The sequence below is a fragment of the Elaeis guineensis genome, chromosome 13, assembly GCF_000442705.2.
Source record: "Elaeis guineensis isolate ETL-2024a chromosome 13, EG11, whole genome shotgun sequence".
Taxonomy (NCBI): domain Eukaryota; kingdom Viridiplantae; phylum Streptophyta; class Magnoliopsida; order Arecales; family Arecaceae; genus Elaeis; species Elaeis guineensis.
The window spans coordinates 19,777,287-19,791,845 of record NC_026005.2 but is presented as its reverse complement, the minus strand read 5'-3'; the positions used below and the strand labels follow the sequence as shown (position 1 = coordinate 19,791,845).

Here is a 14,559-nt window from a genome sequence, read left to right as displayed (position 1 = left end):
ACCTTCGTTCACTAAAACAGTGTTTAATTTCAACTGCGAGCTTGAGAACAACCAACAGGCACCGCCAAGAACAAGAAAGTCTCGTGGATCACCGACGTGATCAACCTGCATGCGAGATCCCGAACCCACGTGACATGGTCTGAAGTTGTCTCTTGTCGTCGCATTGGTGATTTTATTTACGCATATCCAGCAACGTGGCGCAAATTGAGTCGTTAAAATAACGGCATCCATAAAAATATACGAACGCCAGATAACCATGATCGATCAAACAGGATACCCAATCAACATCTGCCACCTCACCTACACTCTGCAAACTCGCGCCTCCACCAGCCCATCTAATGCCATTCCGGCGGGCCACCAGACCGGCCTCATCCTAGACAGCCATCGGCTCCTCCCCTCCCTCGTCTCGTTCCCTACCGAGCCTCCCAGTGGCGACCAGAGTCCCACCCTCTTGCCGGTCGACCGCACCGCCATCTCCGGACCCATTGGATTCCCCACGGACGGCGGGGATCTTCTCCTCCTTCCCCTGAAGGTGAGCTAGGTCTTGCGCGCTCTCCGATCTCTGGTCCTCCCCCAATGTACAGTGGCTACACCACCACGGCCTTCTCCCTGAGGGCAAAATCGTCCTTTTCCTACGCCCCTCTGCCCTACTTCACCGAGAGAGCCGACCACTGCCGTGGGGACTGCTCGCCTTGCGCCCAATCCTCCCTCCATGGCTTTTCCATAAACCCTAGATTTCTTCTCTATGGCTACTGCTCGAGGCAATCCTCATTGATCTACTGGTCGCCTTCTAGATCCTTCTTTGCCGGCCGGGCGGCCACCAGGTGCCGGCGATCGGCCCTACGGGAGCTCGGTCTCGGCCCACAGTGCCGCCGTACCTCTTTTTGGTCCCGGACCTCCGATGGGAGCTTCTGGGAGATGATCGGCCTCCTGGCCGAGGTCAGGAGCTGCTGCCAGGAGAGCTACAGCACTGAGGAGTCGAGAAATGAAGCCGGTTGTGATAAAGTTGGCAGCTTGCGGAAGAATTTGAAGAGAGAGGTAGAAATCGAGTCGGTTGATGGGGAGGGGGAGAGCCGGCGGTCTTCCACGGCAAGGAAGGATGGGTCGAGCTCGGTTTATTACTCGGAGTCGTCGTTGGATTGGTACAGCGGTTCCAAGAGGAAGGAAGGTAAGGGGAGAAGGGTTGATGGCGAATCTTCGAGGAATCATGGTAGTGGTACAGTGGACGTCAGTGAAAGGGAGGTTCGGCAAGCTCGGAAGTACGATGATGATGATGCTGGGTCGAAGAAGAGGTATGTGTCGGTGTGTGATGCTGGTGGGGATTCCGGTAGAAAGTCGGAGTTTCAGGAAAAAGATAGCAACTTGAGGGCCTCGAGTTCAAGTAAGTTCTCTGAATGGGAAATTAGGGATAGAGAGAAGAAAGATGCCTCCTTGAGGAACTTACGGCATGAAGTGAGGGAAGAACATGGTTATGAAGATCAAAAGGTTGCTCGGCAAGAAGGTTCTTGGAGATTTACAAGAATGTCTGGGGTAGGTGAAGATAATGCAAGGACAGGTTTGACTTCTAAGAACATGGCTGGTGCAAGGAAGGCTGATAGGGAAGAGGGTTCAAGTTCAGCTGGAAAGTGGCAAGGCAAAGTAGACAAGAGAGTTGTTGGGCGAGCAGGATGGAAAGTAGAGGACAGAGAGGAGAGTGGTGCTTTGTGGATGGATTCAGCTCATGAAGTAAGAGAAGAATGTGATTCCAAAGAGGAGAAGGTTTATGGGGAAAGGGAGTTGAGGGAAAGATCTCAGAAGATTGCTAGAACGAGAACATCTGAGGTACATGGGGATGATTCAAAGAGGTTTTCCAGTTTTCAGAGCATGGTTGATGCAAGAAAGGTAGATAGGGAAGAGGGTTTGGCTGCGAGGCGGCGTAGCAAAACAGACCAGCAGATAGCTGGGCAAGCTGAATGGAGATTTGGGAACAGAGAAGAGAAAGGTGCTTCATTAATTGATTTGGCTCATGAAGCAAGAGAGGAATATATTTATGAAGATGAACGAGTTGTCAGGCAAAGGGAGTCAAGGGAAGGATCTCGGAAGGTTACTGTAACATCTGATGTGTACGAGGATGATACAAGGAGGTCTTCCAGTTCCAAGAACATGATTGATGCAAGGAAGGTTGGTCAGGAAGTTAGTTTGATTTCAAATAAGCATGCTGAGCTTGATCGAGGAGTGGTTGGGCACGCTGAGTTAAGTTCTCAAAAGCTCAGGGAAATAACACAGGTCCATGACAGCAGGACTGAGGGTGCTGCCAACTCTCGGAGGCATTATGAACAAATGAGGGTAAGGGATAGGGAGGACAGATCTGCTTCAGCTCAGAGTTCGGTTCACATGTCAAGAGATAAGAGAACCCAAATGGGTCAACTGGTACTTGGCAGAATGGAATCAAAAAGGCATAATGAAAGTCGCACTGATGTTTCTAGGGTCTCTGCAGGTGATGTCGAAAGGGCCAGCAGTTCACAAAGACTTCTTGAGACTAGAAGGGATGATCGAGAAGACTATTTGGCTTCAGGTTTGAATCTAGTTGGTGAAGCTAGGAACCAACGGAATCTAATCAATGAACAATTCACCCAGCAATCCAGTTCAAGAAGAACGAATGAAAGGAATACCCAGAATTTTGAAGTTTCGAGGTGGGACACTGAAAGGGTTTATAACACACAAGAAATAAATAATACGAGGATAGAGGGTGAAAGTATCAACCGTCAATGCAGTTCCAGACAAGAATCCGAAAAGGAAACAAATATATCTGCGTACTCAAGAAATGACAATGAAACAGCTTCCAGTTCACAGGAGATGTCTCGTATGAGTATAGAAAACCGTAGAGGAAATTCTTCATCAACACTGGTCTGGGATAAGATGGGGAAACAAAGAAGCACACTGACAGGGGACAGTTCACAGCCAACAAAAGGGCAAATGGGTTTTACTGGAAGTTTTGATAGTGGCACTAGAGGTGATCAGACAAGTAGAGGTGAGATGTACATAATCAAAGATGGCTCGCTAGAGTCTGCTAGCCGATCAGACAAGTCTTCTGCATTGTACATTGGAGAGTTTGTCGACAAGGTACAGCAGGAAATTACAACTTTAGATGGATTAGACTATGCTTCCAAATATTCTCCTGGAATTCAAATAGAAGAAGTACATGGTGGAACGAGAAATGCAACTGCTGGCACGCACTCAAGACTTCCTGCTGCTGCATCAGAAGACAAAGATGAGAAATATGTAGAAGAAGCTTCCAGGAGATCTACATCAAGGTCAGGGATGAAAGGGCCATCTGATGAAATTTGGGATGTCCGGGCCTCGACTTCTCAGGAAACTTCTAGGACAGAAGAACCTGAGGAGGACCCAGCAGCTGCAGAAGCTGTGGATTCCACCACTGCCACTGCAGGAACTGAAAATGTTGTTGGTCGAAGAGCCCACAGGTCTTTGTGGTCTTATGTTGCAGATATAATTCGACTGAGCTGGGGTCTGCATGCTGAGTCTCGGAATCCAGCTCCAAAATCAGGTACAAGAAGTTCGTCAAATGAGTCTGTAAGCAGTGAGGCTTGGTTTTCTGGCCAGGAGCCAGATGACAATGATGAGATCGATGTGAAAGGAAGAAGTGGAACACCTAAAGAATCATTACTGATCAAAAGACCTGTTGATGAATCCTATGGCAGGATGCATGCTGGTCCAAGTCAAGGAAGCTCTGAAGTACCTAAATTGGGAGACAGAGTAGTGAAGTCAGATGCTGGTGCATCAACCTCAATGGGCATGACGAAAACAAGTTCGCTGGCCAAAGGTTCTTCCACCGTTTCCAGACCACAAGAAGTAGGATGGACTGAGGGTGAAAAAGGCGGAGAAGGTATTCCTTCTAACGTAATAATGGTTGACCAGTCATCAGCACTGACAGATGATACAGCTGCAGCCATCATAGAAGAAGATAGAACTAATATCGGAAATGTTCAGTTGCCTGTGAGTAAATACACTAGGTTGGAAGAAAATCTTGTTGGAGAGGGATCACCTGAAGTTGGTAAACCTGATGGAAAAGATGGGGAACTGAAGAGGAGGAAACTGCAAAGGAATAAGCAAGTCTTAAAAGAAAGATTTGATGATTGGGAAGAAGCATATAGACTTGAAAGTGAACAGAGAAAAACTGATGAGTTTTTTATGAGGGAAGCTCTGGTGGAAGCTCGGAAAGCTGCAGATACATGGGAGGTGCCAGTTGGGGCGGTGCTGGTACAGAATGGGAAAATCATTGCTCGTGCCTGGAACCTGTAAGTATTATTTTCATATGTTATATTAGTTCCTATCAGTCTTCTATCATGAACATCAAACTTCAATCCAACTTGATTATTCATTTAATGTTCAGAGTGGAGGAGCTGAGAGATTCAACTGCACATGCTGAAATGATTTGCATACGTGAAGCTTCTAATCTTCTTCGGAGTTGGCGCCTTGCAGTAATTTTCTACTTTTATATCTTTACCTGCTGATGATATTGTTAACAAGTCTTAGCCTTGCAAGATTACTTGCTGCTGATTTAGTGGACGTTGTGCAGATATTGGTGTATTTCTTGCTTTAATTTTATGCTTATTAATATTATTTGGCTTTATGCATGAAGACTCTGGATATCTTGAGTCTCTTTTTTGGCATTAATTTTATTTTGTTAATCTGTGTATTTATCTTTGTATAAAGAAATCATGCAGATCTTGGAAAGATCATTTTGATGATAATGCAAGAATGGTCCCCTATAATTTTACATGTAAAATTAGATTGAGCAATGTACAAACAGGAACATGGATTCTGAGAAACTAAAAGCCTTAAAATCATCAACCATGTTTGAAACTTTTTGTTCCTGAAATGGTTTTACGGAGATGTTATAGTGAAAGGTACTTTGTGATGATAGGGTGGAGTGACCATTAATAAAGGATTTGTGTTAACCCGGTCAATAACCGTGGTGTTCCAAATATGATGCTTAATAGGTTTTAACACTGTATGAAATGTAATTACCTTTTCATAGATAGACCTTAAGTATCTGAAGCAGGTTCACGGATGACATGTTTGTTAACTAAATTTTTGCTGAAATTCACATTAATTTAAATGATCGGGAGTTGTAAGCACATAAAGACCAACTTTTCATGGAGAAAAATGACTGTCAGTCATGGTTTTTTTCATGAAGCACATGATCATTTATCCGACATTTCTTCTGTACAACCTGTAACATTCTTTTGCTGCGGTGGAAATGATTATCATAAGCATCTTCATACTAAGTTTGCTTCAGCTAAGTCTTTTTAGTGAATACTAGGAATAGATGTTTTGCAGTCTCCCATTTGAAAAAGAAAGGTGCCCAAAATATAGATCTTTTTTTTTTCTTGTTAAACCAGTTTGAAACTAATTAAAACCATAACTGCAGTTAAATAATCTAAATGCACAGGCAGTTCATCCATTCAGAAACATTAATAAGTGCACTTAGATCAGTCATGTATTACTGATAGTACCAGTCTCCAGATCTTAGATTACTATAATTTTAAATGGACTCAAGTATTGTTGATTACAGGATGTTCATAGTTAGATGGAATTTTATTTCTCTTTAATATTTAGAATTGGCCTCTTAATGATAAAAATTGTATTACTGGGCTTGGAGCCTGTGACCATGGATGTTTCCCATAATCAAGATTATTGTCTTATGCCAAGGAGGCTGTAACTAGAGTTTTTATGTCTGCATCTGCTGCACTTCAGGACCTTCAAATTTAGTGTTTCATTATTTTGTCTCAATTTAAAAGGAGAAAAAGAAAGGTGCCCAAAATATAGATCTTTTTTCTTTCTTGTTAAACCAGTTTGAAACTAATTAAAACCATAACTGCAGTTAAATAATCTAAATGCACAGGCAGTTCATCCATTCAGAAACATTAATAAGTGCACTTAGATCAGTCATGTATTACTGATAGTACCAGTCTCCAGATCTTAGATTACTATAATTTTAAATGGACTCAAGTATTGTTGATTACAGGATGTTCATAGTTAGATGGAATTTTATTTCTCTTTAATATTTAGAATTGGCCTCTTAATGATAAAAATTGTATTACTGGGCTTGGAGCCTGTGACCATGGATGTTTCCCAAAATCAAGATTATTGTCTTATGCCAAGGAGGCTGTAACTAGAGTTTTTATGTCTGCATCTGCTGCACTTCAGGACCTTCAAATTTAGTGTTTCATTATTTTGTCTCAATTTAAAAGGATTTTGTTATGTTTCATATATATATATATATATATATATATATTATACATATATACATATATATATATATATCATACATATATACATATATATATATATTATACATATATACATATACATATATATATATATATATTATACATATATACATATACATATATATATATATATATTATACATATATACATATACATATATATATATTATACATATATACATATACATATATATATATTATACATATATACATATACATATATATATATATTATACATATATACATATACATATATATATATATTATACATATATACATATACATATATATATATATTATACATATATACATATACATATATATATATTATACATATATACATATACATATATATATATTATACATATATACATATACATATATATATTTTATACATATATATATGTATACATATATATATTTTATACATATATATATGTATACATATATATATTTTATACATATATATATATCTTATACATATATATATATATATTATTCATATATATATATATTATACATATATAAATAAAGTCTATTAATTATTAATATCCACACAAGCAACTGATATTATTTTACTGATTACATACATAAAATACTAGTCATAAACTTTTCATTTGTATATCTTCAGTATGCAAATTTTATTTACAGGTTTTGTGGTAAGTTTTATGCACATAAGCTCAGCAACATTGTTTACACGCATCAGTTGTGTATTACCTTTAATTGAGGATGTCTTTGCTTTGCATGGTACCCATTGTATGTTAAGCTTGTACATGCTTGTCTCTGAAGTAGGAATTTTGTAATTCTGTCTATGTACATATAATCAGTGCTTATTTTTCTGCATCTAAATGTGTAATATGAACTGCAAGTTTTTATTTGCTTTTACTATGCGATAATCTCTCCGTTCATGCTAAGTGTGTAGGAACACAAGCAAACTTTCTATGCACATAGGGGTGGCAATTTGGACTTGGACCTGTTTACCTGATCTTACCTAATCAACCCAGCACATATCTTTTGGGTCCATGAGCATGGGACAGGTCAAGAAGCCCTGACTTACCAGCATGGTGGGTTGGGTACAGTTTAACGGCCTTTGACCAGTTGGGTCATATCCAAACCCATTATTTAGTTTTCAGAGCTCTAAACCATTGGAATGAGAAAGAAAGAAAAGAAGGCTGGGCTTTGAGACATTATGTGAGATTGGACATGTATCTTAAGGGCCTTAAACCTGATTTTTTTTTTTTTTTTTGATAATTTATAACCCATTGTCAGAACATGTTGGTTATTTCAGATTAGAAAATAAATAATGCAGAATAAAGTCCAAATTAAAGCTCAAACCTGCATGGCCCAGCACAATGTGGTAATCTTCCTGCAAATGAAGCAGAAATTTGCATGAGCTCGGCCTTTCATTGGTAAATGGGTTGCTCTGGATCAGCTAGGCTGGCCCATCAGAAGATTGGTTATGCCATTGATTGACCTGCTGACCTGCTGGTGGGCCAGGTTGTTGAATGCCTTGATACTTGATGTTGACCAATACCTGGTCCAAAGCAACCCTCAGTCATCCTGTATGCACATATATGAAGTGCATATTTTAATATGAAGCATGAGTACATATATGTCAAGTCTATACATGCAAATTCTAGTCTTTTTCGTATGCTGGGTTTATATGCATTAAACATGTCAAGTCCTGTTTGTTGAGGGAAGAAATGGTAGAGGTAAAATAATGAATGTGGAAGGTCCTAAAGAGGTAAAAAAACTAAATATAATTCAAAAATGAAAATACTATGCTCAATATTAGTGACAGGCATGTTTGTGCACTCTCTGGTTGTTAAAGTGGAGCAGGAGATCACACGTAGCAATATGCTAAAATTCTGTAGGTTCTTCTATTATGAATAAGAGAAAGGCTTGATGAATAATTTAGGAAAACTTTGATGCTCATATGGTTTTGGTGGGGAATGTTGGTTCAAATGAAGCAGACTATGGCATTCCTTTTTTTGAATATATAAGATGCAAAAATTTTGATTTATATCAGCTTATCAGTTGATATAATTGGGAAATGAGCACTTTTAATGTAATATTCTCTTTCAATGAATGGGCATCAGGCCATTACACCAGATTGCATCCCACCTCCAATTGCTAAGATGTTCCTTTTGTGTTTTCTTTTGAAACACCTAGTTTGAATACAATTTCCCTTTCTCAGCACAGATGTTTTTTATGCAAATTCTCTATAGGAAACAACACTTTATGTGACACTTGAACCATGCGCCATGTGTGCTGGAGCAATCCTTCAAGCTAGGATTGATACTGTGGTATGGGGAGCGCCGAACAAGCTACTAGGAGCTGATGGCAGCTGGGTCAGGTGTGCACTTTACATATTTATTTATTATTATTTTGGAATATGCTTACAAACAATTGCAGTTGCTCTCTTGATTAGTTGGTTAATCATGCATTCTGATTGTGACGCTTTCAAGATTGAATCTATTTCGGTTATTTCCACGATACTTTGTATTCATTGGCTCTTGTAATAAGTTTCAGCGCCATGTTGCTCCAAATGAAAAGTTGTAGCCAACTCTTGAAGATTCTCTGTTGCCTTCATTTCCTCTCCATTATCACAAGGGAACTTAGTTTTTATCAGATAAGATTTGTGGAATGATTAAAATAAAATGTAATGGGTTCAAGGATTCAGATCTTGATGGGATACCGGGATGGGGTACCATCCCATACATTGAGACGGGACTATCCTGCCAGCGTCCTAGCATTTTGATCATGATATCTTTGGACATCCTCTGTCCCAAGTGTCAGGATGGGGTGGGACAGCGGCAGATCCTGTTCCATGATAAAATTGGGACAGTCCCATTTTATGAGATTTAAAATCTTAAATGGGTTAATATTCTTAAATTTGACCTGTTGTCTGCGGCTTTTTCTCAACTAGGTATGCTTGGTTTTGTTGTTTGTGGACTCCACATTGTTGACCGGCTTGATTGGTCAAATGGACAGCAAATTTGGCTTGACATGCGCATTATTTTATAGGCTTTTTCCTGGGGACGGAGGAAGCAGCAGCCTGGATTCATCAAATCAAACAGTTGGACCTGTCCACCCATTCCACCCAAAGATAACAATAAGGCGTGGTGTTCTGGCAACGGAGTGTTCTGAAGTGATGCAACAATTCTTTCAGCTGAGGAGGAAGAAGAATAAAAATCCAGAGCCATCACCGCCATCATGCCTGCCAGTATCTACTCACCGGACAAAATTCTTCACAAAGATACATGACCTGTTCTCTATAATGTTTTGCTTGTAGCATTTGAAGTGGACTTACGATTATGATTACTGTAATGTCTTTTTGACAAAGTAAGTCAAATTCCTCTGTTTTTTGTATCAGAACATATGCCTAAGTGATTTTGTTAGCGCGTATGTTTTCTGGGAATGTGGAGGTCATAATATGCACTTAATGTGTTAATTAATTACAGGTAGGCCATAAACTTCTCTTTTTAAACGTACAATGTGCCGCATCATTTCTTTCCTTGGTAGTAAATTATGGTTGATGAGAATGAATGGATCTCTTGCTGCTATATATGGATTTTGTTTCATCTAAGATGATTCAGATTCTCATGCCTGTCAATATCTCAATGGTTCCTACAGGTTTTATTGATTGCAGTAGTAGTTCTACTCAGGGATATGTGAAAAATCCAAGTTCATATTGTTGATATGAAGTGACATCTCTCCAATGATTTGTTTTATTTCTGCCGTTTCTTCTAATGAAGATTGTAAATAATTTTAATGCTGTTTGTTTACGGATTTCGTTTCATCTAAGAGGGTTCAGAGTCTCATGCTTGTCAGTATATCGAGGGTTCTTACAGGTTATATTGATTGCAGCTGTAGTTACTACTCAGGGATATGTGAAAATTCCAGGTTCATATCATTGATATGAAGTGACGTCTCTCCAACGATTTGTCTTGTTTCTGTCATTTCTTTTAATGAAGACCGTAAATAATTTTAATGCTGTTTGGTGATGATCCTTTCATTTGTTTATCTTCTTTCAGAGTCTGCCACAGGGTTAAGAAGGTATATTTAAACTTAACAGAAGATTAGCCTCATGAATACTCTAAACTCTAAACCTGGTGACTTTTATATGAATAGTCTCTTGTGATGAATTAAGGAGGTGCAGCAAATTTGGATGGGTGCTTATGATTCTATTAATTTATCGATCAGGGTTACAGGACTGGTGTGTGTGTGTGAGAGAGGCCCTATATTTCAAATCATGTAAAGACTCATGCTCACGTGCATTGCACATGCCAGACCAGTAACGTGACATGGAGGAGAGCCACCAAAGCCGAAAGAAAAGCTCCTTGCGTGAAGACTACGTCCACAACCAGTCTTTTTTTTTTTTCAGCATTCATGTTATAACCAAACAAAATTCTACTAAAATAAGAGACCTCATCAACTGATTGGTTCTCCTTCATACACTCAAAACAAACAAAATGAGTCCTATGACAGTAATAGTAAATATCAGTTAAAGCTTTATCATTACTTAACAGCAGATAGCAATAGCAACAAGATGGAGCCTGTTTTTCTTTGATTAATTATCACATTTGTTTTTAAGAAAGCCTTCCAACAAAGACAAAAGCAAAGATGAGGACAGCTGCTGCCATCCTCGCCCTCACCCTCACCCTCACCCTCACCATTTCTATGACCATGGCGAAGGAAGACCTGAGTGTGGTGCCGGAGTTGGGCACTTACATCCGCTGCTGGGGCTACGTTGCTAAGATGAAGGTCATCAACGACCTCATCGACTACACCGTCGACGGCACCCTCCCTGGTGAGGACACATGCAAGTTTGTCCAGAAGGCTAGCGACGACGGGTTCTGCATTCCAAACATGTTCCTTATCTGGCAAGAAAAGTATGGTTATAACCGTGATTTTATGATCCAACTTGAAGACCATTGCAAGAAATTCCATTAAGTGGCCTTATTGTTGTTCATGTCATTTTTTCTTTAGTTAGCTTGGAGGTATGATTCAATTTTTATATGATATTGATAGCTGAATGATGTATGTATGGAATGACAACTTTTAGTAGTGTTTCTTTTGTTAGCCAAAATCATTGTGGGGTTGATGGAGGTATATCTTGTATGTTTATTTTCTTTATCTTTATATACTATTTTAATGAAAGTTTTTAACAAAATTCCCCTCCGCATCAACATCGATTTAAGTTGGATGTTGACTAGAAGTGGTTGAGACCCTAAGGCTCATCTGGCGGTGAGGCCCATGCAACTTCTACAAATTGTCAAATTGAGCCATCCGGTCTCTATTTCATTTATAGTTTCAACATTTAATTCTTACCATAGGAAAATAGAAGAAAATTGCACTTCTCATAGCTGGATGTTTATTTATCATAAATCAAAAAAGAAAAGTTAGAAAATAACGATCGGTCATGCGTCTTCTCGTGAGCGCTGCACAAAATCTCCAGCATGAAATGGCCTTTGGGTCATGACAAAGACCTGGGCAAATATTATAGTACCACAAAAAGTTGTGCATCTTTAGATGGCCGCCATGGTAAAATGAATGGTCATCAAATAATACGTGTCATGTATGAAATGGTATCCGCTTGTGGACCTTTTTGTTTGACGATCGTCCGCTTAATGATGAGTTGATGACCAAGCCTGGCGTGTAAGGGAAAGTATTTGACGTCTCCAAAAGAGAAAAAAAGGGCACCCTTTATTGGCAGTGGGCCTCGTCGTTTCCAACCTTCGATGGGACCACAAAACATACCACCGTCAACCCGGGAGACCGTCATGCTTTGATGGTTGGAATTTTCTAATTAATTAAAAGTTTCACTACAGTAAGTCAATCAACACCTACATGACTCCAACATCTCATCTCCCCCTTTCTTCTTTGATCTTTATTGGCAAGCCTTTTGACGAATTCCTCCGGGGAAAAAGAAAAAGAAAAAAAAGAAAAGAAAATCTCAAGCTTGACCTCCATCAATTAGGTTTCCTCCACCCTCCTGGTCCTCATTTTGATCTGGACCAGCGGCTTTCTTCTTCTTTGTTTCGATAAGCTTCATGATGAGCCCTCGGAGCGCGATTTCGGCGTCGTCGCTCTTCATCAGCTCTTCTGCAACCTCGGCTGGTGTGACCTCCACCTCTTTGATCAATGCTTCGATCTCCTTGAAGAGTGGGTGGTCGCCGAGACAATGGTAGTTGGAAGCCAGCACCCTGAACCCGGTGGGACCGCAGTAACCCATCGGAACGTGCACATCCATCCTGCCCGGCCGCAGCAGTGCCGGGTCCAGCCGGTCCTTGTAATTGGTAGTGAACACGATGATCCTCTCTTCCCCACAGCTCGACCACAGCCCATCGACAAAGTTTAACAGACCAGAAAGTGTCACCTGTCGAACAACATTCCAGAAATTAAGACTCAGGAACAAAAAATTTCAGAAAGATTCTGTCTAGTTTAGTAATTGAAAAACAAGCGAGCAAATTCCACGAATAATTAATGGATAAGTTCAAAAAAGGAAAAATCTTGATGCATCGTAATTAAGCTATCAAATTACTAGAAATATGCGCTTACCTTTTCTATTTCATCATCGGAATTCTTGGTTTCCTTGACTACCTTCTTCTCTCCATCCCTGTTCTGCAAGTCGAGGGAGCAGTCGATATCCTCCACCACCAGTATGGATCGGTTGGCCGTCCCGACGAGCAGAGATCTCAACGCCGAATTGCTTCTCACCTCCGTCATCTCCAAATCGTACACGTCGAACCTCAGAAAATTCGCCATCGCTGCGATCAAACTCGACTTCCCGGTCCCCGGCGGGCCGTGCAACAAGTAACCCCGCTTCCAGGCCTTCCCTGTTCTCCTATAGAACTCCTTCCTCTTCACGAACCGGGTCAAGTCATCCATCACCTCCTTCTTCTGCTCGTCGTCCATCGCCAGGGTCTCGAATGTCGCGGGGTGTTGGAGATTCACAGGCGTCCACATGTCGTCCTCGTTGGTGTAAAGCTTCAGCGTTTTGGACTGCTCTTTGATCGCTTTGGCTTGGTCCAGGACGTGAGGCAAGTAGGACTTGAGGGCCAGGTCTTTGTGCTTCCTGTGGAAGGTTAGCTGGAAGTAGCGGACTTCCGACGGGGTGGAGTCATAGAAGTAGTGGCGGCGGCGGTGGGTGTGGTACATGGGGCGGTTGGCTTCCCGAGATAGGAGTTGCCACCGGAAGCGCACCCCTTGGAAGACGTCTTCGACGTCCTCGCCGCGCTCCATGGTGACGTCGAGGGCCTCGGAGTCGTCTTGCTTGGTGACGCGGAGACGGCGGGTGGCGGGGGAGACTTTGGTGCCGAGGTAGATCTCGGCGGAGCGGTACATCTTGTTGACGGTGATGCCATCGAGCTCGTCGATGACTATGGTGAGCTGGGAGGAGAAGCGGCCGAGGAAGGAGCTCAGGGAGGAGAAGAGGTAGTATCGGATGTGCTCGGGGACGAGGTCGTTAGCGATGGTGCGGACGAGGACGACGGAGGCGGTGACGGAGGCGACGGTGGAGAGCAATGTTTTGGTGGTGGCCATGGGACTTGGTGGTGCGGGAGGCGGAAAGAAGACCACGGGCTCTTAAATAAGAGAGATTCTTGAATGGACCCTGGTCTACCACATATATCGTAGGCAAAGCCAATAAAAGATACCAAAACAATACGACTCCCATATTAAAGGAAGAGATATCCAATCTCCAAAGAACAAAGCACAAACGCTTCCTTCTTAATCAAGCTCTCTCTCTCTTTTTCAATTTTTTCAATATACCGTGTGGGTCCTACATGAGCTGGACCCAACGTGCCTTGCAAGTTTCTCTATTTCAAATATTTGAAGAATTTTTATTTTAATTTTTCGGAGAAAGGGCCAAAGACCCGTCGTTTGGAAGCGGTCTTGGTGTTGCTGCTGTCTGCAAAATTATAAAATAAAATAACCGACGGTAATGGAAACCGTTGACCAGTTTGTAATTACCCGCCCACAGCATTATTGTTCTTTTAACATCCGGCCTTATCCCGATTCTTTCCGCTCTGAAATCCGACCGCCATCCATCCCCACCCACCCCACTCGCACGATCAATGGGAAAAAAGGAAGGAAAATCCTAACCTCAGGTGCTTGACTCGCATCCCACCCGCCCTGATTTCCGTCAGGATGCGATGTAGCCATAGATGACATCCGTCCCATGCCATCAAACAACATACAATGCATCTGACATTGGTGGATGCCATCTATAAGTGCGCGTATTATACGGTGCGTGCGCGCAA

At 41.3% G+C, this 14,559-nt stretch overlaps 2 protein-coding genes across 2 annotated transcripts; one reads left to right on the top strand and one right to left on the bottom strand.

Moving 5' to 3' along the window:
• Window positions 1-363: 363 nt before the first annotated feature.
• Window positions 364-9,693, top strand: LOC105056310 (uncharacterized). The gene is made up of 4 exons (XM_010938466.4): window positions 364-4,295; window positions 4,391-4,478; window positions 8,521-8,648; window positions 9,320-9,693. The coding sequence occupies exons 1-4, from the start codon at window positions 577-579 to the stop codon at window positions 9,585-9,587; spliced, it is 4,203 nt and encodes a 1,400-aa protein (XP_010936768.1). The 5' UTR covers window positions 364-576; the 3' UTR covers window positions 9,588-9,693.
• Window positions 9,694-12,079: 2,386 nt separating this feature from the next.
• On the bottom strand, window positions 12,080-13,919 carry LOC105056311 (AAA-ATPase At3g50940). The gene is made up of 2 exons (XM_010938467.4): window positions 12,857-13,919; window positions 12,080-12,674 (listed from the first exon to the last, which is right to left on the bottom strand). Exons 1-2 carry the CDS (start codon window positions 13,838-13,840, stop codon window positions 12,252-12,254), a joined length of 1,407 nt encoding a protein of 468 aa, XP_010936769.1. The 5' UTR covers window positions 13,841-13,919; the 3' UTR covers window positions 12,080-12,251.
• Window positions 13,920-14,559: the final 640 nt, after the last annotated feature.

Bases quoted from the DNA above. Each gene is read 5' to 3' on its own strand.
- LOC105056311 (XM_010938467.4), bottom strand. From the start codon at position 13,840: ATGGCCACCACCAAAACATTGCTCTCCACCGTCGCCTCCGTCACCGCC. The intron at 12,675-12,856 runs GTAAGCGCATAT...GTTGTTCGACAG, and splicing joins CCGATGATGAAATAGAAAAG to GTGACACTTTCTGGTCTGTT.
- LOC105056310 (XM_010938466.4), top strand. From the start codon at position 577: ATGTACAGTGGCTACACCACCACGGCCTTCTCCCTGAGGGCAAAATCG. The intron at 4,479-8,520 runs GTAATTTTCTAC...AATTCTCTATAG, and splicing joins TTCGGAGTTGGCGCCTTGCA to GAAACAACACTTTATGTGAC. The intron at 8,649-9,319 runs GTGTGCACTTTA...ATTATTTTATAG, and splicing joins GCTGATGGCAGCTGGGTCAG to GCTTTTTCCTGGGGACGGAG.